The 23,798-nt window shown below is 31.7% G+C and overlaps 2 protein-coding genes and 1 long non-coding RNA gene across 14 annotated transcripts; 1 reads left to right on the top strand and 2 right to left on the bottom strand.

The window, feature by feature from the left end:
- Window positions 1-1,256: 1,256 nt before the first annotated feature.
- Window positions 1,257-15,947, bottom strand: LOC100643385 (tetraspanin-1). Of its 9 annotated transcripts, none has more exons than XM_020867383.2 (10): window positions 6,713-8,891; window positions 6,161-6,268; window positions 5,568-5,669; window positions 4,622-4,720; window positions 3,413-3,541; window positions 3,269-3,343; window positions 3,066-3,173; window positions 2,779-2,943; window positions 2,545-2,686; window positions 1,257-1,708 (listed from the first exon to the last, which is right to left on the bottom strand). In XM_020867383.2, the coding sequence occupies exons 3-10, from the start codon at window positions 5,640-5,642 to the stop codon at window positions 1,683-1,685; spliced, it is 819 nt and encodes a 272-aa protein (XP_020723042.1). In that variant the 5' UTR covers window positions 5,643-5,669; window positions 6,161-6,268; window positions 6,713-8,891; the 3' UTR covers window positions 1,257-1,682. The 9 variants fall into 9 exon arrangements, with proteins under 9 accessions (XP_020723042.1, XP_020723041.1, XP_048269944.1 ...); XM_020867382.2 differs by having other exon boundaries at window positions 6,179-6,268; XM_048413987.1 differs by having other exon boundaries at window positions 6,758-8,891.
- On the top strand, window positions 10,181-11,954 carry LOC125386807. The gene is made up of 2 exons (XR_007227230.1): window positions 10,181-10,550; window positions 11,141-11,954. It is a non-coding gene; the product is annotated as an uncharacterized LOC125386807 (long non-coding RNA).
- An 892-nt stretch (window positions 15,948-16,839) lies between the features above and the next one.
- On the bottom strand, window positions 16,840-23,008 carry LOC100647443 (zinc finger protein 800). Of its 4 annotated transcripts, none has more exons than XM_048413962.1 (8): window positions 22,987-23,008; window positions 21,635-22,013; window positions 20,619-20,894; window positions 20,354-20,501; window positions 20,129-20,269; window positions 19,312-19,463; window positions 18,761-19,238; window positions 16,840-18,573 (listed from the first exon to the last, which is right to left on the bottom strand). In XM_048413962.1, the coding sequence occupies exons 2-8, from the start codon at window positions 21,968-21,970 to the stop codon at window positions 17,534-17,536; spliced, it is 2,571 nt and encodes an 856-aa protein (XP_048269919.1). In that variant the 5' UTR covers window positions 21,971-22,013; window positions 22,987-23,008; the 3' UTR covers window positions 16,840-17,533. The 4 variants fall into 4 exon arrangements, with proteins under 4 accessions (XP_048269919.1, XP_003402071.1, XP_012173347.1 ...); XM_003402023.4 differs by lacking the exon at window positions 22,987-23,008 and adding an exon at window positions 22,337-22,883; XM_012317957.3 differs by lacking the exon at window positions 22,987-23,008 and adding an exon at window positions 22,337-22,883 and having other exon boundaries at window positions 21,830-22,013.
- Window positions 23,009-23,798: the final 790 nt, after the last annotated feature.

Below are 23,798 nucleotides of genomic sequence, written 5' to 3'. Positions count from 1 at the left end.
TACATCAAATTGTTAAATTTAGCAGGTTATAGAAAAAGCTGGCCACTAAAAACATTCTTTTTACTATAAAACAGTGACTGTGATACTAGTTCAAATATAGAATAAATGAACTTTACGATTAGATTATGGAATAATAATGTAAGATCATCTATGTAATAAATGATAGTTCTTATATGTAATTTAAATATAAATTATCTTAATATGTTTATAACTATACATTACCTTTATTATGTAGGCACCATTGATGATAATATTACCATAAACAGATATCTGGTGCCGTTAAAAATGTATAAATTTTAATAGTATCACGATGTTTCTAATTATAACAACGTTTTTAGTCGTATCTGTTTCATAGATGACAAAATTTTTAAGATCTTTTAATTGAATAAAATATTTATTTATGCCCATTTATGTTAAAAAGATCCAATAATTCATAATAATATATTATTTTTATTATGATTCTTGTAATACGAAATTTTGCTTCATAAAGAAGTTTCTTGAAATATCTATATAAAATAATTTATATTTGGAAACTAGAATATCAATAGTTGCTTTCTGTACGTACTTGGAATGTGTATAAATTATACTAATCGTCGAGAATAAAATAACTGACCAATTACTTAATCATATATGTGCAGAATTGTATATTAATTATTAATATACATATATTAATAAGGAAATAATATATTACTATGAATTATTGGATTTATCTCTCATATTTGCAATTTTTAAACATCTTCATGGAATTTTACAACAATAATCGTAAGGTAATTTTTTTCTACAACTTGCACTGCTGTTTGTTTAATAATAAAACAATTAGTTTTTTCTTTATGATTAATATTTTCGTGAACGATTGTAAGAAGAAGCATGCTTCTCCGTACAATTGAGAGGAGTTAAGAAAAAATTTTCAAGTTTAAAAAGAATACAAAAAATCTTTATCATGATTCTTGTACAGTATAAAACAATGTAAAATATACATTATAAAATATTACAAATTTTTATTATACATTTTAGTTTCTCTTATAAACAGTGCGATTATAATATGTATCATTTATACATATTAATGTACTATAGTAAATATAACTTAATAAAATAATGCGGTATAATGTTCTGTGTTAATTGTTAAAGATATATATATATATATATATTTCTTTTTATTATATATATATATATATATATATATTTCTCTCTTTCTCTCTCTCACGCGCGCGCGCACACAAGCACACACACAAAAAGTAGTTCAACGCAAGCATATGTAATTTTTCTGTAGTGTCTTGCTTTTAAACTCTTTATTTGTTTTTGTACTGGTTTACTTTAAAGAATGAACAACATCTTTTTACTAATTAGATTAATTTCCTAATTATATAACTAGCTAAATCATCGAGCGTCCTGCTTGAGAAAACAAAACAATTGCATTTGAAAGTTTTGTACTTATAGCTTTTAGTTGTTGTTAGCCCAATAAAAATTTACATTTACATACATTTGAAATATTCATAGAAAATATTACTCGATAAACATTTCCACTTTTATGAATATTTTTAGAAAAGTAATAAAATATAATCGAGTAGATGACGAACACGTATTCTGGCCTAGTTTCGAGTAGTAAGTTTAAGCCAATTTTCACTTCTATGAAGGAAGGAGCCAAGAAGAAGGTACGAAGAGCTGGTTGTTAATGCATGTGGTCAACAGCAACACCAACAAGTTAAAACTGCAAACGAAAATGTTTTGTGCGCGATATGAACTGACGACAAATGATTGCGTGAACTGCTCCAGTTCGTTATCATTAGATTATTCGGAAAAATCGTAACGATACAAAAAATATATAGGTTTTAATAAACTATTGTGCTATGATATAAGTATAGAAAATGTACTTTACTTTACGAATACGGAATACGATGACTTTTAGTTAATTTGTAATTTTACTTATATACGAGCTTATAAATAATACAAATATATCATATGCAATGATATAATATTAATAATAGTTAATAAAAAATATGATTATATGTATATATAATTAAAAATTTTAATAATAGACATATTGGAATATTAAATGTTGCCAATTTATTCAACATTTGTAGTAATACTGATAATTTTATTAATATATGGAATTATCCTCTATTCTTTTCAATTTGAATGAAATTCGTTGCCATAGATATACGGATAAAAGAAAAGAATTACACTAAGCTTATATTAATTTGAAAACTAATTGGTTTTTAGTGAAACACTTAACTTTCGAAGCCTTGAAAAGTATAAATAGAATATTCTCATTGCTGTTAATTCGCCAAGCATTTTTTGACGATACGTCGACGCAAGCTAAAAGAATGTATTTATTCGAATGTTTTAAAGAAACCTTTCTAACTTTCGTTTCAAATCGTTTCAAATCGTTTCAAATCGTTTCAAATCGTTTCAAATCGTACTAGAGGAGAAAAATTTGTTTTCTCAAATGATTATCATATACGTATATCGGTTTTGTTTTGATCGGATGTAATATTCGTAAAACGAAATATTCATGTTATCAATCAGTGAGAAGTGCAAGCCTACCGTGTTGTGGACGCCAGTAACAGCATGCCAAGTGCAGAGCTAAAATAATAACCAGGATTTCGACAAATGCTAATCCAGCCGCAACGCCGATTACTATAGCCGCATTTTCTTCGATCGTCCTCATTATTGCTCCATAACAACCCTACGATATTTATACAGCTTTTTATATATCTCGAATAGTCTTTATAATAAATTGATTATAAAGTTATTAATCTGAACGAAGTATTTTCAAACCTGTTTATAATAAGAATTATTGGAAGTAGGACTGACAGGGCAAGATGGATCCTTCAAAATATTGTTTTCCTTTATACAACATGCTTCAGGTAGAATTTTATCTGTAGATGTCCAGTTTGTACTCTCTCGGAAGTCCAAATGATTGTCTACTCCACAGCAATGAAGCTAAACATATACATATAACAGGTTAATGTATGTAAATCCGCTTGTTAAAACTTATTCGGGCTTAAGCATTTGTTTGCCTTAAAATTTGTCGTAATTAATCAAACAAGCAAATTTTTAACAACCTGTGTCATTATGCCATCCCACGTCACTGTAATTGTCTCTGTTTTATCGATGCTACTGGCATAGTATTTGATCGTAGACTTGAGAAAATCTCGTGTACTTTGCTCTGCCTGAAAGAATTGCGACGAACAGACTAATATCTTCTAATATCTATCTAAGATTGGAATTTACGTTACTAATAATACGATGAAAGAAATAAACTTACATCCCCTTTAAGTCCAAAAGCCAAACCTACTACAACAGATTCCAGGATCAAAACGAGGAGAATAAGAACACCGTACTATAATTAAAAACTTAATTGTATCGTGTGACACTAAAGTCTGTTTCTTTCGGCTACAAAAGTACTTACGACACAAAGAAGACACCGAGATTCAAACATCGCTCCGCAGTAGCCCAAAAAGCTGATCAAAAAGGTCAACGCTCCCGCCAAAATCAAGATGTACGATATTATCCTGATGACGTCGGTGTCCGTTTTGTTCTACGAACAAAATAATTGAATTTAACTCTATGATCAACGTACTATCGAATTAATATATCCGTTAAGATTTTAAATAAACATTTTAGTAAACCAATATGCTAAAGCTATAGAACTTAAACTTTTAGTAAGGTCTGAAATATTTGTTTCGAGTTTATTTGAAAATTGTAGATTTTCTGAAAAGTCAAACGTTAGAGATACTTGGTTTTAAGCGAAAGAAAAGACGGAGAGCAAATTATACGACTTGTTTAGGTATTGAAACATATTATAATTTAGTTCTAATAACGTATACATGTATAATAAATAATATATAATATAAGATAATATTATGGTAATTGAAAGTAAAAATATATTACGATATAGCGATGTAAGCGTTGCTCTTAGTATACAAGTTAGAAAAATTACGTTGAAGACAGTGTGAAAGAAAAAACAAAGGGAAGAAAATAGCACTTATATAAAGAAAGATTGTAGTAGGTTTTAGGCCTACATTTAAGCCTACGATAAATAATATATAGATATATAGGTACATATAGCGTGTAGAACGTTACTTTTATAATTTCTTCTCTGCTACTACCGTGTTTCCTTCGAGCGACGATTAATTCGATAACATTGCTATGAATAAATATATACATCTAATGGGCGAACGATGGTCGGTATAAAACTATTGCTTTCGTTTTATTAATAATATTATTATAATCATTATCATTTGTTTAGCATAGCTGTCTATATTAGAAGCGAACAATCTAAAGTAAGTACGAGTGCGAGGAAACGAAAATGAAAACCTGTACACGATAAGAGCTTACGAGTAGAAAGTGCCGGATATATTCTTCTCGGTAGTTGACTAATTGGCAACGCTTTCGTGTCGCAATCAACGAAGCGTGAATCGGTAAAGAATATCCTATTACTACAAATAATCTTACTACCGATTGTCTTTTCTTTTAATCGTTCGATCAAATAATTTCCCTATATTCTGGCAATACCGTTTTAACATGGTCGAGTGAGATTTTTTCGTTTCTTCTTTCGTTTCGTTGTTTCTTTTAAAAGGAAAATTTTTGTTTCGAGAGAATTGTTCCGAAACTTTACCAAAATGTCCGACTGATCGAGTTTGCCGACGAGATCAGTGAAAGAATTGCTATCGACGAAGAGCCAAACTCCAACCGCCAACGCAGCCCCTCCGGCTACCTGTAGACAAATCCGATGAAAATTTAATTAATTTTCTACCACGCCAGGATGTATAGCGATATCGGAAAGAAGAATTAATCTAGAGGTACAAGGTGTCGTAAGAAATTGGGTCTGGCGAGTGAGAAGCGAATTACATGACTACGGTGGCGAAACGGTGGGGAAACGGTGGCGAAACGGTCGAATCCCTTCGAGAGAAACAAATGTCTCGCAGGTATCTCGGATATTCGGCTGAAATCGCTAGCCCTGGTGGTTAAACAGTCGTTCGAGTTAGTCGTTAACAGATATTTGAAGGAATATTTGAAGGAAAGAAACGACGTGGGAAGACGATGCGAGGTTGCGGTGACGCGAATTTGGAATTTCCAAGTACACGTTGAGAGAGTGCAGAGAACTGCTTGCAGTGCAGAGAGAGGACGATGGTCGGTCGGTATAGAGGAAATAGTTAACGAGAAAGTGAAGGAAAAAGCTGCGAACTGACTAAGAGAAGCGGAAAGGAAAAGAAGGGGAAGAAGGAAGAAGGTATTAGGGGTGTTAGGCAAAGAGTTAAGCGATTATAGTTAGATAGTTAGTTAGTAACTAGATGGAGACTTAAATAGTTAGATAAGAATTAAGTATAGTTGGAGGGATGAGTAGCAGTAGCCCAACTAGGTTAATAATAGGTGGTCGTCGTTTTAAATCAACAGGTCGTATCTACGACTTTCGCTTAAATCGAGTGGTTGCTGCCGGGTAGCGGATATAAATAAGGGAGAAATTATATTTTGATTAGGAATTGAATTAACGATAAATATATGTAGGATAATGTCGCGATAAGGAATGCGCAAATAATGTCGTAAAGGAATACAATACTTACGAAAAAAATGAAATTGAAGAAACATAGAAAATACTTGGCACACTGCGAAGCACAGCCCATTTTAGCCTCGTTCATTCGCTGAGACTGAAATTGTATCTGTAACTGAAAAAAAGTAAATATTGTTCGGTACTCTTGCGTACTGAATTAAGAATATCATAACTCACGCTACTTGAACAGTAATTCGTAAACGAACGTTAGCCGCGCTATCGGTGAACTGATTTTTATGCTGTGTAAAATATGCGTGTGCATAGTAAAATATTTTATCTAATTTTACGAAGCATTTACGACAGAAGAAATTAAACGTCATACAGAACGTCTACGAGACGTTCTAGTTGCTCGATTAAGACGACGTATTCGTCGTTGAAATCATCGTAGGCGGGAAACAAAGAGCTGCGAAAATTGGCCGAATTAGGACGAATTTCTGTTAATTAAGAATACGTCCTTTGCATTCATAGTCGAATACAGCATCTAACGAATGACGCGTTAATGCATCCGATTTTATTAAGACGGCCTCGTATTTCGTCAAAAGTAATCACGATGTTACAGCGTTTACGTATCGACGACTGCAGTGCATGTAACGTAACAAAAATTACCGGCTATACAAAAATTACCCGAACTCAGGTTACTCAAGTATCTTGGGAGACCGATCCGAATACGCGAGACAGTTGAGAGTTTTATCGAAGGTATTGACGAACGGGTGTCTGAAAGAAAAAGAAGAGAAAATTGGGAGAACGAGGAATAGTGGTGTGTGTGTGTGTGTGTGTGTTAGCTAGGAGCGAAACGTTTGGAACAATAGAATATAGTTAAAACTGTAACTTAAAGGGACAAAGAATAGTAATACTAGGAGCGGTACGATAAAATCAGATACGATAAGAGAAGACACGAATATGTAGGAACGGTGGGAAGGGCAGAGCATCTACAGCATCTAGAACGTTTAGGGCATCTAGAGAGGACACTCGTTGGAAGACGAAAAGAGAAAATGCGTCCCTCGTAAAATAGAAATAGGTACGTTAAAACGCTCGCCAGAGAATTGCTATGGGATATAGCCTAGCGTATCGAGCGAGGAGGAAACAGTGAAAGGCAGGAGAAACGAGGCAGTGGTAAATCGCTCAAGATGCATAATAGAAAAAAAAACGTAGAGATACAGGGAATAATCCGAAGCAAACGCAAACACAAACGTAAACACAAACGTAAACGCGAAGAAATAACTCATCGTCCCGATGGCAACGAGGAATGAAACTATCGCAGCAGAAGGCAGAGGAAATCAGCTGAGCGGCTCACGAAATAATCAGGAAGCTATTAGGCCGAGTTACGTCGCGGTCCCGCTGCGAATGTCCGCTTTAGCTCTCCTATCTTTGCGCTGCAGCTTGTAACGTAAAAGCATCTTCTATTAACGGCGATGCGTGACGCCGATGATCGTTCGATTGAAAAGTATCTTTCGATATTTTCTCAAATAAAAGTAAAAGATATTTTTCGATAGTTTCTTGCTAATTAAAAATCCAACCGTGAGGCCGGAATCGATCGCTTGTTCGAGATGTATTTCTAAAATTTATCGCGTTGTCGATCGTAGGTAATATGGAACGTGTCAATGACGCTGTTAATGACGACGATACGGAATTGTATTTATTTCGTGGCGGCAATTACGGAAGAAGCAATAATAACGAAAAGTGGGTCCAAGGTATTCATCGTTTTCATCGGAATCATGAAGAATGTGGTTAAAAAATTGGGAAAATTAGGAACCGCATTGTCCGACCGACGCTGTTTTCACCAGTTTCAAGAGGAAACTTTTTCTGCATCGAAATCCACGATACCGTAGAATTCGGTGGTCGTGATAACGCCGATCCGATAAAATCGCTTCAACGCGGCGAATCTTCTTCGATCGACCACGATCGACGTTGCGTATATAATAATGGATAACGAAATCGAAACACGAATACAGCGACAACGATGTGAATTCCTCGACGTTTCGAGTACATGTTCGAGACATTGGAAGTAGAGTTAAGACGTTAGCAGTCAGAAAAGGAATGCAACTTGAAAAGGAATGCTACCGAATGAAATCTGCTAGAAAAGTTGTGCGATTTAACGATTAAAAGGATTTTGGGCGGATAAATCTTGAAAGAAAGAAGCGTGTTTCTCCTTTCAGGGAAGAGTCATAAGTGTTCCATATTAGACGCAGTTGCCCTATATTAATTATATATTAATTCATATTATATATGTTAAGTCATATTAATTATCAGCAATGTTCGTACTTGTATCTTACGAAAGAAAGATTGCTTTTATAATATTCTGGCTCGTGCTTCCTATTACGTAGATATCGTGTGCATTCTGTATACAGGTTATAAGGCGTTTGCATGGTTAATAATATCGTGCTACTGAATAATTATTATTATCAAATTAGTTTACCAACGACGTTACGCAATATACGAGTACGTATGTATATCGCATAAGAAGAAACGTAACGACTTAATCGTTCGATCGTTCGTATATGATTGATATCGAATTATATTCTTTTGAATAAACCGAGGAATCTGTAAAATTCAGAAAAGCTAAGTAGACGTTATTTTAAATTACGCTTGTTCGTGGTAATTACACACGTTCGTAAACGTATTCTCGTGCGTTATCTACTTCTCACGAAGCTCGTACAAAGAAGAGAATTTTGCATAATTAATCGCGTTAACGATGGTCTATGTTCGTGCGGTATTCGCATCGGAGTACTACAACTTGGATACTCCATTACACGAGTAAATTCATAAAAAATTACATCATCACGAGGAAACTCAAACTCTCGCGTTCCCTTTCAACTATTTGTATACAACATCGGTATATGTAATAGCTTCGAAATCGTACACTTTCGAGATAAACGATTATCTAGTTGAAACGATCTAGAGCAAACGTAGAACAACTTGGAGCAATGAAAACAACAAATACGAGATTTAATGAACGGGGGCTAGGCTTCACACACAGGCGATCACAACGTTGCAAACTTTTATTAATTAACGGAGCAATATTTGTTGCTCGTGTCCTCCGCTACCACGCGCCCTTTCTATCATTTTTTCTATCACTTTTCTATTATTTTCACACCAAGTTGATATTCTACGCGTTAATATCTCGCGTATAACGGCATCAAAGTGGAAACGTGTCGTATCGAGCGTCGTATTGAAAGGGAGGAAAAGATGCTTCGAAAGTTAGAGGAAGGTGTGAAAGTGTTTGAAAAAACGCTAGAAGATTCGTAATTAACTAAGCCAAAAATAGAAACACGTAATTGAAAATTACTCGAAAAATAAGAAATTTATAACGAAATTGAGAAATAAATATGTACGATCCGTTGTAAAGCAATGGTAATAAATCAGCGACGAAGGTACGGCACAGTATCTGGATATATATTTTATCTGAAATTTGTAGAAATATCGTCGATTGCTTATTTCGATTGCTTATGCTGAAAAAAAGAAAAAAGAAAAATAATTATAAAGAGAGACGCGGCTTTCATTATGCGAAAATTCCCTCGTCCGAAGAGTTACGTCTTCCCATTAATTCGGATAGTGCAGGTTACATAGTACGGACGAACAAAGTCATTTTTAATTTGTAAATCCGCCAAGGGTAAAGCCAAGAGTAACGAGAGTAAGTATCGAAGTGAAAAAGAAAAGCGACCCGTTGGTCGGGTATAATCGAGTCTGCTGACCTAATTTTTCCACGTGTCATCGTCCTCCGAACGGGAATCGCCACCTCGCCAATTGCTTACTCGCGAAAAGGTTACACATCTTTTTTACGCCCGCTGCATTCTATCTATCTCTACTCTATCTCTGCGTCTCTCCTACAACCTCTCATAATCTCCGCATTTTGTATTTTAACAACGATATTGATATTTCGATATTGATATACGCTTTACTTACGGCTACGTACCTTTGTATAGGTAATCTGTATAGGTAATACGATCTTTTAACGTATCCAACAGTTGTACGACTTGTCTTTTAATAAGAAATTTTTAAATCGTCTTCCGCGTGTAGCGATTAACAGGAAAAGTATATACCTACGCTGTACACCTATATGAGATAAGTATACCTATGCTGTACAGCGTGGGGCACAATTCAAAGTATAGCACAAACGAGGTCACGAGACTTTGTTTTTTAGACGATCAAGTTCGAGGACTTATCAAGTATATACGGATTTGGCCAATTCTCAATTTGCTTGAACAGAAATGTACGATTAACGGAAGGTTGTTGTACGTGTTGAGCGAAAATGAGCGAAAAATGGAATAAGTAAAGTAATTCTTTCTCTTTCCCTCCTAATTCCGATCAAAGATCAAAGCGAAACGATCTTTTAGAGAGCCGGTGCGTTACACCAACGTCTACGATCGATAACCTGGTGGGTTCTTTCTGATCGTTTAATCGTCGTCAAACCGATTCGTGGCGGTAGTAAAAATTTTCACAACACTGTATTTAACAAGCTTAAATGCGATAACGCGTAGAAATGGACCTGGTAGGTATGTCTTGAATATTAAGCGTGGGAACGAGTAGTGCAAATTTTTCAGCCAAACTCGAAATATATTTACAAAAAGTAGAACAAATTGTCCGATTTGTATTGAAGTATTCGCCGTTGCTTTCTATAACTTTGAGGTACGGTGTTTCTTAAAGAAGATCCAACAGGCAAGTCAATTTTCTATCCGATTCGCTAATTGCAAGCGAATACCGGAATAGGTAGCGATCGTAGCAAGGAGCAACAGTCTAGCGAATAAGCTGGCTGCTGTAAGACGTGCCAACCAAGACTCGTTACGACTCCCTTTTGTCCACGTCTTTGGAAGCCACGTGGGGCCTGACGTTGTCACGCGGTAATTTCACCGAACGTGCTGCTTCGTAGGTGCCCCGACGATCGGTCCTCGTCTAAAGACGCGACACTTTATCGCGATGGGATTCGTCGCTTACCCAACAAGTGGCTCAAAGTTACAGAGAGCAACGACGAACGAATTCCTCGATCCAACGGCTTGCGGTATGTTTTTCTTTTCGAGTAAACTTTGACAAATTTGGATTATTCGTTCGTTCGCTTAGTACAAACGATGCAAGCGTATTAGTTGTGTCGTAGATTCCCTTTGTACTATGCGTAAAAGCTGTAAACAGAATCGTTACGACCGTTAAGTTAGATTTCTCGTATAAGCGCGTTCTAGGCTTGCACGCGTGCGTGCATTATGCAACGAGGATACGATATACATTTGCAGGCACGTTATTGCGTCATCGTCGAAAGTTGTCAAACTCGTTGAACCGCTAAAATTAAACAGATTAAATGCCGAACAAATAGCCATTAATACGACCAGTCGAGCATATAACGTTTCACGAGAACGAAAACCACTCTCCGATCCAACTACTTATTACCGCTTAAAGCGTGTTTTTGCTTTCCGCTTTTGACTCTTGGAACATTGTTCCAACAAATGGCAACTACGTCGATACAGAAATAAAAAAAAGAACAGCGTGTCGTTAATTTTCAATTTATTTGTCGAAAAATCGTGTAACTTCGTGGAAATCTAGCATTTTGAGATTTGTCAAATTACGTTTTTAGTATTTTCAAATGTTCTACCTTCACAGCATCGCACAGCGAGATCGTTGCTTGCCAAATGGGGTAAAAAGCACGTTCTTCCTACGTTTGCCCACGGACGTTGTCTCTCGAGAGAGAGACCGAGCCATTCGAGCACCTTCTGCGAAGGTAAGCAGGTACGGATTGTTATCGAGACATAGAAGCGATTATAACTTTGAAATAAGGTCAAATTGGATACGCGTTTACACCAACTCTTTCCTTCTTTTCGTCTCCACTGTCCACTGTCCTCTAGTGGATCCCACGTATTACGAAACACACCCTGTGTACTCTCTCTCTCTCTCTCTGCCTCTCTAAACTTGACTTTTGTCTCTCATCGTCCGTGGATTTACCTAGTTAGGCAACATTATAGAACGAGAGGAAAGAAAAATTCCGTGCTTCCTAGGTTCGTGGAAATTACGATATTTACGAAGAAGAGAAGCGATTGAGAATGAGAATGAACAAAAACGTGACAGTGAGTCGTCAACTTCTTCGATATAGATCGTAGCGGTTACTAAACTACGCGTGACACGTGACACGTTCGAAACGTAACGTAATACGTTTGTAAATTATATAGAGACAATTATAATGTTGTCAGTACGAGGATAGATCGTAAGATATTAACGGAAGAAGAAACCGGATTGTTCGTTGTTATAGCATAGAAGACGTTCCAGGGGCATCCGAGGTCTCGAATGTTCAAGGCCTGATTTAATGTGTTATACGATTATATATAAATACTTTTTATATTGACGGATACGGAAATAAAATGTACATGTATCGTATGATAGAAAATGTAGAAAATATAAATATATAATAACGTTATAAATATTTTTGCCTAGTATGTATAAAATAGTACAAAAGAATAATCCAAGTTTTTAAGCAAAGTTCAAAGTATTCAACTTTGCTTTTTATAACTTTGAGCTATCTATCGGGCGAGCGACCAATTCCATCGAGAAAAAAATGTGTCTTTGGACGAGATGCGGTGGGTTGGGGCACCGACAAAGGAGGACGTTCTGTGAAATTACCGCGTGACAACGGCGGGCCACACACTGTTTTATCGTCGTAATGAGTCTCGCTTGGGATATGTTGCAGCAATCAGCTTAATTCGCTCAACGTTATTCCTTTCGATTATTACCTGTTCCGATCGACGCCCCCTATCCGACCGGCTAACTCACTTCCAATTCGGATCAACACAAAGATAAAACAAGTTACTCTGATATATTACTCGCGAATTTCACTGTTTTCAAAATCACTGAATCGTACCATTCATTTAGTTTCGATTATTTAAATTTCATGTTTCATGCTTTAATTGTTTAATTGTATGAAAATATCATTTTATTATTATTATTATTATTATTATTATTATTATTATTATTATTGGTTTGTTTGGACAGACTACAGATTACAGGAAATGCAGTCGTATTACTTTCAAAATAGACAAACGATAATACAACTCGATAATAGTAAGGAAATTTCGATTAATTGAAACAAACGAATGTTTTAGACATTCGAATTATACATATATCGTTTATAAATAAAAAGTTCGCATAAAGGCGTAGGAAGGTTTTCCGTTTTCTCGATTTTTTCAAAAAATCGACTTCGAATCACCACTTTCAAAATATGTAGTCCAATTATATTCGTTCGAACGAGCTTGAATACGTAACATGACGAGGGCATTGACATCGTGCAAAGTGCATGCCATGTGTTGTTATGGAAACACAATTCATCACAAGAGCAGCTTTTCTACATTTATTGTTCATCCCTTGTCCAATATATATTAAAAGTATGTAACAAATACGTTTAATTGATCGAGTATCACTGTGATATAAGTTGTAGTAACAGTTCACGGGCGATACAACGGTAACGGATATATGATTATCTCGGAAAGATTTTATCCGAGACTTTCTTTCTTCAACTCGTCCATTTGATCCTGATGCGTGACAGAATTTCCATCTTTACTTTTTTCTTTACTTTACTTTCCCGGTCTTTCCAGTCTTTAATAATTCTAATAATACATAGGATCGGTGGAATATACCTTCTATATTTCTTATTACAAACAGATATTTCTCTACTTAATTATGTATTGTTTAATTTTTTTAATTCTTAGATACTAACGGATTAACTCCTTTCGTCCAAGTAAACCAACGAATATATCATGACTGTTATAATATAAAAACATCCGGAAATATAAAATAAAATAATCGAGGATATTTTCAATCTCATATAATGAAATTTATACGAGGTAGAGGGGGATAAATATTGCGAAAGTCTGGTTATCAAAAGACAAAAAGCAAAGTACCAAATAGTTGTAGAGAAGAAATTATAAGAGTGATAAATCCGTTTAATTAGACAAGATAATATAAATGCAGAATAATTTTTCAATTTATCAAGAGATCAACGTGATGTCGGTGTCAAAAGGGAGGCCTTCGAGTTTGCTCAATGTCGTTCAAAACCCACCATATACAGACTCGTAGACCCGTAGACCCGTAGACCCGTAGATCGGTGAAAGAAATTAAAAAGAATCACACGTTTCATCTACAACGTTATATTCCGCCGCATTACCATCCATTTTACCAAAGTTTTTCAACGACAAATCAAAAACCTTGATGCAAAGAACGATAGCGAGTGAGTGATGATACATAAATTGACTTTTTCAAATTTTTTAGTCGACATTTCATATAGGTCGCAATTTTTTCATTCAACCTGATTTCTTTTAAAAAGTCATTGCGATTTTCCTTTGTTTCTCTCGCAGTTAAGTTCATCCGTATATTATCTTATAATAAAAATCCTTTTGACATCTTTGCTAGCATCGTTATTTTTTTACAACCAATTTCTAAAAATCTGATTCATCTCGGTTTTAATGCTAATCGACTTGCACTGACTGGTTTCTGGTTTCACCATATGTTTTTTAAGATAATAAAGGTTATGAAAAAACCTTATGAAATATATTATTTGACAAATCGATTCATAATATCGATGATAGAACGATATTCTGTTTTCAGCATAGTAGGCCGTAATGTCTAAATAGATATTAAAATTTATCGTTTAATTTAAATTGTTATCACGTTGAATAAAGCACGTACGGTATGTCCGGAGAACCAAACTTTAAAGACGCGCAACTTTTCAACTTTCAATAGATTGCTGAACTTAACCGTTGCATTTCGTCTTTATTCATCGAGCACTACCAGAAAATGCGAGAAAAAAAGGGGAAAAGAACGAATTAAAAGACGAATAATTCCCAGAGGAAAAGTTTACCCAAATTAAGAAATTATAAATTATGACTGAGACATTAAATAATGAAAATAATTCAGCGATGTATTAATGTTGTTTGTTTAAAACACACACACACAAACGTAATAAGGAACCTGTTAGAAGAATAAGATTACGAAGAGATACTATACAAAATCTTTTCTCTTATCAAAAAGTAAATATAGAAACGGTATAAAAGGAGGCAAAGGAAAGAGAAGGGGAAGGTAGGACAAGGAAGACAAGGATAGAAAGAAAGGAGAGAATTTCCAAGAAGGGAAAGTCGTACACCTCGTTACAAAACGAATATAAGATAGTCAATTCTGATTTCAAAATTCGATTAATAAATTATTTACGACATATTACGCAAAAGAAATAAAGTAAACATTACGTTTCATGAATGCACGTGTTTTCCCAGGAATGCCGATATTTTTATATCCACTCGTTTCTAACAAAATTTGGTTAAACACGTAAAATAGTATGACAAATAGGAGTAAAATTTCGTGAGAAACTTATAATGCTATAAAATACTAATACGAAAACCAATAAGCAGGCAGAACAATAAAAATAATAAGAGGAAGGTTATTTATGAAAACTGATATTAATAAAACTACATACGTATATGTTTTAACCAATATAAAAATGTAATTGTGGTTGAAACCCAACTTTATTCACATATATATTACATGCAGAGAATTAATAAAATGAATCAATTATGAAATAAGATTTTATTATTAAACTCATCTGTTGGTTATATTTCAGTCTTTATTAAATTAGCTTGTTCTAATCAAATTTAAAGTATTTTGTGAAAAAAGTCGCTAACGAAAATAACGACAAATCTTGAAATAAACGAAAATTTCAAATTTTCTAAGTAATATAATAAATAGATAACGTAATAAGAAAAATAGAATCGATATATTTACAATCAATATACTTGCAACTTTTATAACATCAGATATTTTAGCTTATATTATTCTTAACGTATACTAATCTCGGTTTAATTTTCAATTCTATTAAGAAATTCCGTAAAATTTATCAGATACGAAAGACTATCTCATTTTTAACAGGATTCTCGTAGTCGTACATATTACACATGAACGTTACGAGAAAACAAATGAAATGCTAAATACACACAAAAAAAAAAAAAAAAAAAAAAAAAAAAAATCACGTTTATAACAGAAACAAAAATTAATATTAATAAATCGCTTTCTAGACTAATATAAATTTTATGTAGAAAACACTTGAACGAAAGTTTCGCGTTTAGTGGTAATTTAAAAATGAAAAGTGATACTTAACGGAAGATAGGAGAAGAAAGAAGCAAAAGAACAGATGACTTACGTTTACGATACCGCGCCTAAAATCCTTCAGCAAAAGATTCCAGGAAATTAGAAGGTTAACGCAAATAATACACTTCACACCACGTCACTGTTTATCACCATTGTAAAGATAATAGAATCGAATTGTAATAATTTTACCGGCGTCATCCGTACTAACAGATTTCTCGAGACACTGACACGAGCAGAGAAAGAAACGTTGTCTCTCGATGCTGTTTGCCGCGCATCTACCACAGGTACCTGTCGCGGTAGTTCTTCTACCAATGGCGGCAACTTTGCTGTGATAGGAGCTCTCTTGACTAATCAGTAGCTAGCATCTCGAACATAAACAAATCATACTGTTGAAAGTTTTCGCGCCTTTACGCAAATATATACACAAGCTGTTCTTAATCTTTTGTTTACTACGGACCTGCTTTAAATAACTTTTTGTTGTCCCTTAAGACCCGGGCACCCTTAAGACTTAACTCGAAAATTTAAATGCCTAATGTGCCAAATATGTATATTTAAAACACCCATCAGCTGTTCATCAACAATTCTTCTGATCAATTTAATTTTCAACTTTCAAGTAACAAATGACTCTACGTAAACAATTATTTAAATGAAAATTAATTTAATAAAATTTAAATTTAAATTTAAATGAAAAGCCCAACATTACCTATACATGATACATATTACATATCTTGTCTAATTATTATTTTATCATTACATAATGTTACAAATGAAATTAATTTATTAATCAATAAAATATTAAAAATCCAATAAAGCTATTGCAGATATTTTATTATAACTATAACCATCGCATACATATATTTATAATTTATTTTTACAAGATGATTTTTTTAATCGTTTTCTATTTATACACATTTATAAATAATCCATGTTTTTTTGTTAGAATTTTTCTGCTTATTTTTACATTATTCTATATATTTATAATTTATTAATATTGTGTAAGCATATAAATTATTTATATATAACGTGAAATTATATATGACATATTTATTCCTTAATAGTTTTCATAAATTATTATTATTTAGAATATTTTTCAGTTGTAAATTAAAAAAATAATATCACCCTAATATATAAAAACCAAAAATAGTTATGAATGCTTGTAATAATTTAAAACACAATAAGTATACAAATCTAAAATAAATTTATTTGAATTTACCGGTTTTATTAATTAAAGAACAAACATTGATTTATCTATTTTAAATTAACATCACATATTATCGATAAATTGTGTTTATAAACTTTCCATCTAAGAGTTCATACATTTATTTTTAACTAAAAGTTTATAAATATATTTCGTTAACACATCTGTGTTTAATTAATCTGAAAGAAATAAAACAATATAATTAAATTCTGTTAAACAAAAAAGCTTGTATGTATTATCATACAATACATTATAAATTTTAATAATGTTTTTCTCCATATAACTAGTATTACATTAAAAAATGTGCTATTATCTATACTTTGCTATCTTTTCTTTTTTATTATTACATATCCTAAATAATTTTTTAAGTAAATCTATATATAGCAAAAAATAAAAATTTCGGCATCGGAATCTCAATAATTTCAATTATTAATTCTTAAGAAAACAATGTGTTGAAGAATTAAATTCTTAATAATGCACAACAAAAGTAAAAATATTTAATATTTTTAAATATCTTAAATTTACTAACATTAATGAACAAATATGCATTTTATATATATGTATTTGTGAAGAATATAGTTTAAAATTTACTAAAAATTTGTTCATCAAGATGAATAATATCAATTTAAACAATATATTTCTGACTGAATAGAGACTCCACTATGATACAATGTTTACTAATTGCGGCACTGAGAAACAGTAAAACTATTTTTAAGACCTCTACTGAGTTCAATTTCGCATTTGTTTACTATGGGGTTATTTGCACAAGGAATTAATATTTCTTCATTTTCTATAGGTTTAAAACGCTTGGACGGCTGGTCTAAGTCTTTCTCCAAATTGTCATCTCCCTGTACCGGAGATTTTTTGGCAAGTGGCTTGTTTAAAGATTTCACGATCAAAGAATCTTTACGAAATGTGACCTCCTTTAAATCGTAGATAAAATCCTTGTTTAGAGGCTTTATTTTGTTACGAATAGGACGCTGGGGTCTTAAATTGTCTTGCATATACGCACTTTCCTTTAAATTAGAATCCTTAAATTGTGCTCCTTCCCCTTTATTTTGTAATTTTGAATTAGAGTGTTCAGTTTCTTTCACACCTGTTTGTTTTGCGGAGTGAACTTCGGAAGATCCAAAGATAACTTCCATCACCATTTTTCTAAGATCTTGATCCGCTCCCAAGGTATTTCCTTTAATACCATTATCCGTAGTTTCTTGAGTTTTACCATTTTCATGAACCATCATCGAATTTTTATCAACTATTTTTGTCTCTATTTCATTCATACCTTTTTCTCTCATTTTAACTTCTAATCCCACATTTCCTGGTGTAATGTTAACTTCTACAACTTCTGGAGCATCAATCTCCTGTTCTAAATTCGTTATATTCGACGTAATATCTTGACCACACAAATATTGGTCATCTGGAATCTGAGTTATCATTTCGTCTATAACAACACGATTGTTTTGAGCGTTGTGAACTTTATTGCAATGTGCTATACAATCACATTTAACGAAACACTTATAGTCACAAAGTCTACATTGATAACGATTCCATCCAATATGAATGGCAGCATGTCTTCTTAGATTATGCACAGAAGGGAATTTTCGTTTACATGGAAGGCACTGAAGCTTCTCAAAGTTTACTATTGAAGCTACTTTCTTTTCCATTGATAATACATGATCCAGTTTTTCAGTCGCTGTGTCATGCCCAATGTTCGCTTCTGCAAATATGCCTTTTACAATATTTTCTAGGAATGATATAATATATCATATTGCATACTTTTTATTTTACATATTACATTCTTTTTGCCGAAACAAAAATCAAAATAGAAAGATTTGTAAAATATATTTGTATAAACTATAATATCTTAAATCTTATAGATATAAAATATGAAATATTGCTTTTACCTGCATTATTATTCAATCTTTTTGTACTTTCCTTATTTTTTCGTTTCTTGCTTCCAACATTAGCTTTATGTTTGTTTATACTAGTATACACAATTTCTAAGGGGTCAGAAACATCACTTGCAGAAGAAAGATTGTCTTTCACCAAGTTTTCTTGTACTCCATTTGTGAGAATCCTAGCAACATTCCCATTAGATACATTTTGTGAAACTAGTCCTTCGCTATTCAACATATCCCAGTCCGCTTTACTTAAACTGGCAACTGCCTCCACGCGAATAGATGTTTCATTAGTATTTCCATTTGAAACATCATTTGATGGAATTTTATTGATCTTTTTGTCTTTAGATATACTTTCATATGCTGCAACACGCCTATTACAATATTGCAAGTGAGCTGATAATGCTGCTTTTCTATCAAATCTCTTTCCACATCCACCACATCTTTGTAACTCTGTATCCAATTCTAACTGATCTATCCATTCCTATTAAAATAATGTATTTTATATTAACAATACTTCGATAAAAACAAAAATATAACTATAATTATCAAAATACCTGTGTTTCATTAGCCCTTAGTGCATTATTCACTAAAGTTTTTTGAGCATCCTCCTTTTGTAAATCTTCAGCAATGGTAGTATCTTTAATAAATGCTTTCTCTTGAATTTGTGATCTGAGTTTCCTCACTTGTTCATTAGATTTTCTATGAACTATATTTTATATTTAAAAATTTCATTAAAAGAATTCTAACTTCTAAAAAATTAATTCTTGTAAAATTTTTAGTCCAACGTGATTTTATATTATTAATCCTTTCGCAACTGCCGACGAAATGTTTCGTTACCACAATATCGTTTGTCAACACCATAGACGAAATATGCCACCATAATGATGTCGCTTACGCAACGCTATGAATGAGATATCTCGTTCTGCAATAATATTTATGCAATGCTACGGAGGAAATATCTTATGTCGGTATTTCCAATAGAATGTTAATCATCAGACTCTCTCTGATATTCTGTGTCTCTCTTTGTTTCTAATTACAGTTACATTTACAGTTGCATTTATAGATATTTATATAGTTTAAACTATATATAATATAACTTTAAACTAAATATATATAAGAATGTATGCTTTAATCACCATTTTGTCAACGTTTCATCCCAAGTTTTCCAATAAGACATTCAGCATCTTAATAAAGACACGCAAGGTATCTCATCCATGCAGTGATATATCACGATATACTCGCAGTTGTAAAAGAATTAAAATTACAATTATTTTCCTTACGAAGTTATAAAATTAATTAAATTTAATTATATAATCATTAATGAAAATTACTGGAGTTAATAAAAATATTATTATAATACTGTTTACACACCTTTAAAGAGATGCCTATAAACACTCCACGTATTTGCAAATGTACTAGAACAACAAGGACATGGGTAACATAACCTGTGAGATGTATGTAGTGTCCTTGTGTGAACTGTTAATGTTTTTTTCGTTGAAAACTTCGCATAACCTAAAAATTAAACAACAATGCAATTATAATTTAAGATGAATAAATATTATTATGCATATAATGGACAAAATAATAATAACATACATATAGGGCAAATAACTTCCTTATCACTTTCTTCATTATTACGAACTTGAGTTACTGTATTACCACTCAACTTTTGACTAAATTCTAAGACTTGGCCATTCAGATCTAACATTACAGTCCTCTCATTTATATTTTTTAGCTCTGTTACCTAAATATTATTTGGTTGAAACATTAATAAATCATTAATATATTGGAACAAAATTTAAATAGCTCTGATTAATTCTATTCGTAATTATTTGCAAGTATTATAATTATTTATAAATACCTGTGCTTTCATTAAATCTGTATGATTCTCAGTTGAAAGCACTGAATCAACAGTTTGATATACTGCCGATGAATTTGAATGTACAGTCTCCAAACATAATCGTCGAGTGTCTGTTTGTAAGTTTTCTATTTGTTTTTTCTGCAGCGTATTAACAATCGCAGTGAGGTCCTTCTTTTCCTTTTCTTTGCAAGCTTGACTTCTTAAAATTCGATCATTTCCACATCCTTCTTTAAATGGGTCCTGCGTCTTTTGTATGTCTAAATTATTCGTGGAAGTCTGTAACATATACAATCCATATATTCCATATGCATATACATATATACATTTATATATGTACATGTAATACATAGCACATATAATATATTATACATAATACACATATTCATTTCTATTTCTAAGATGAATTGTTACAACTTGATAAAAATATAACAGATTGAGATAATTTACAAAACAAGTTGCAGTAAGTATTATGTAGAATAATTATATGATATTTTTCTTTATGTACATGAAATAAAAAAATTTTCCTCAAGTAAAAATATTGTTACTACTTGAATATGTATAAATTAGATACTAATTAAAATTATCTAGTCTTAAGTAAATATATCCAAATTAAAACATTTAACAGTATTTCAAACAACGAATAAATGAGATATTTCACCAATATTATCACAAAATATTGCAATTATATAAAAACAAAATGCCTTTTATTCTTAATATTAGGTTTATATCAATTTATTTATATTTTATAACTCCAAATTTAAAATGCATTATCTAATGTTCTATATATTTTTTAATTGAAAATATTACATAATTTTGAAGAAAGATAAGGTTCTGAATCATCTAAAAATCTTATTATCTACTTTTTGCCATATGACGCATTTCATTAAAGTTAGATTCCGTCAAATAATTGGTTAAATAATCTTTAAATACAACATTTTCAAATATTAATTTTTAGCAATCTTGTCTTTATATAAAAATATATTAAAATACTGTATCATATACTATATCATACATACTATATCATAATCGTTGGAGGTGTCCCTAACAAATGTAACATCAAATTTTTCTTTACAATAGACACGTTTATGAGAAATAAAATTGACCAAACTTCTAAAAAGGCTTCGGCATATGCGACATTCATATACTAAATCACATTCATATGCCAGAATAGATCTAACTTCATCACTGCCATTTTCTAAAATTTTGCTCACACGATATAAAGTCGAATCACTTATGTCTATAGGTGGATGTAGTTGTGATAAATCTGGATTTATAGAAGTAATTCCTTTAGGAGAAAATTTAACTTTCCCAAATTTCCCATTTGATTTTTTAGCTTTTGCCTTTGATTTCATTTTGTATTGAGTGTTGTATATCCAACGTATTATCTTCTCAAAACTGCAATGAATAATACATTATTAAATTATATAAGCTCATAATATCAAATTTCTTACAAAGTAAAATGTTCATGAAATTCATAAATCGTACTATGACAACTAGTTATAAATCTAAGAAAATTAGATGTGTTAAAGAAGAAACAATATGAGAATAAATATAGTTGCAAAATTGAAGATGTTATTTACAAAATTACAAAATTATATATGAAAACTAAGGTTTAAAAAGAGCATGTATTATTTTTCTTAACAACTGGAATACTTCAAAATTCAGTAAAAGTATTAGATTTAAAAGTATATTGAGAAAAGCGTACAATAGAGATGTACCGTCTCTCCTGCATTTTACTGCGTAAAAATCGGTCCTTAATTTATAGACTTTGAATTTATAAATAAAATAGAATACCAAGAATCAAGGAAAGGTATTAGAACTGTATTATCCCACAAAAAAATAACGCAATTTAACTCTTCTTAAACGAGGTGGATTCACGATTTCGATCAAGCTGCGACCTCCATTTTTCCGAAACCTAGAAGTTCTTGATTCTACCACCGCTTCGATGAAACGGTACCAAGTAGCACTTTCAGTTCACGGATAAACATTTTTACTTGCTTTTCAACATTTCTTACACATGGAACATTACAGAGTAATCAATTATACAGTATAATTACGTATAATGATAGTTAGATGAATTTGTAAAATCAAAAATAAGTAAAATCAAAAATTATACTCTTTCATTTGTACATTGCTCATAACAGGTTATGTCACAGGAATTTTTAGAATGCATCGAAATCTCAGAATGAGCTTATTCGTTATTCTACATGTATGAGTTAAAATAATAATGATAATTATGACAATAGCATTTTTAGTAAATATTATAAACTAACATAACAAATTCTATAGATATAACGACAGAAAAAGATTACATGATAATATATAATAATAAATAACACTAATGTAAATAATGAAAAAATTGACTTACTGTGATAATTTGCATTGTACTATATTTTTTAAATGTATGAATGTTAGAATGTATTATTCTAATAATTTACTAACTTACTGTGAATATCATTACTGAATATAATTTTCAGACATTCACATTTTTTAAACTTATTGTTATATCTAAAATATATATATGTACTTTTAGTGTAATTGCTTCTATTACAACTTTATTTCATCTTTTACATTTATTAATAAATATCCTTAGAATTGGTTTAATAAATACAAAAAAATATGAATGGCTTAAATAATTTCATTTCAATTTATATTTAATATTAAAGTAACTATCATTAAAATTAAACTAGCTATTATTATAATTAATGTATCTATTATTAAAACCGTTAATGACAAAAGATAATTAATCATAGTGCTCCTACAAACTAATGTCTATATTCTTATAGAAACTATATATATATAATGTAAAATTCAAAATTAAAATTACATGACCACTTAATGGCAATGAGTTTTTTTACCTGATACTTTTAATTCTTTTCAAAATTACATTTTGTTGACAGAGAAATAAATTCAATTAACTGTAATAAAGTTGTTCAGAAATGATCTTACAACCTTAAAACATGGAAAAAATGTTACTTTATAATTCTATTATTTTATTTCAAATCTTATGTATAAAATGCTCTATAACTAGTGGTACAATTGGAAAAAGGGTGATTCTATATGAAAAAATAGATAAAAAATATAGAATAATATTTCTTTCATACAAAGTTTCTATTGCACAGATAATGTATCACTAGCAAATATCGTTTTCATAATGTAATTATCAAATGTTATTAATTT

This window comes from Bombus terrestris, chromosome 17 (genome assembly GCF_910591885.1).
Source record: "Bombus terrestris chromosome 17, iyBomTerr1.2, whole genome shotgun sequence".
Classification (NCBI taxonomy): Eukaryota; Metazoa; Arthropoda; class Insecta; order Hymenoptera; family Apidae; genus Bombus; species Bombus terrestris.
Note: the sequence above shows the minus strand (reverse complement) of the source record. Positions and strands in the feature narration are given on the sequence as shown.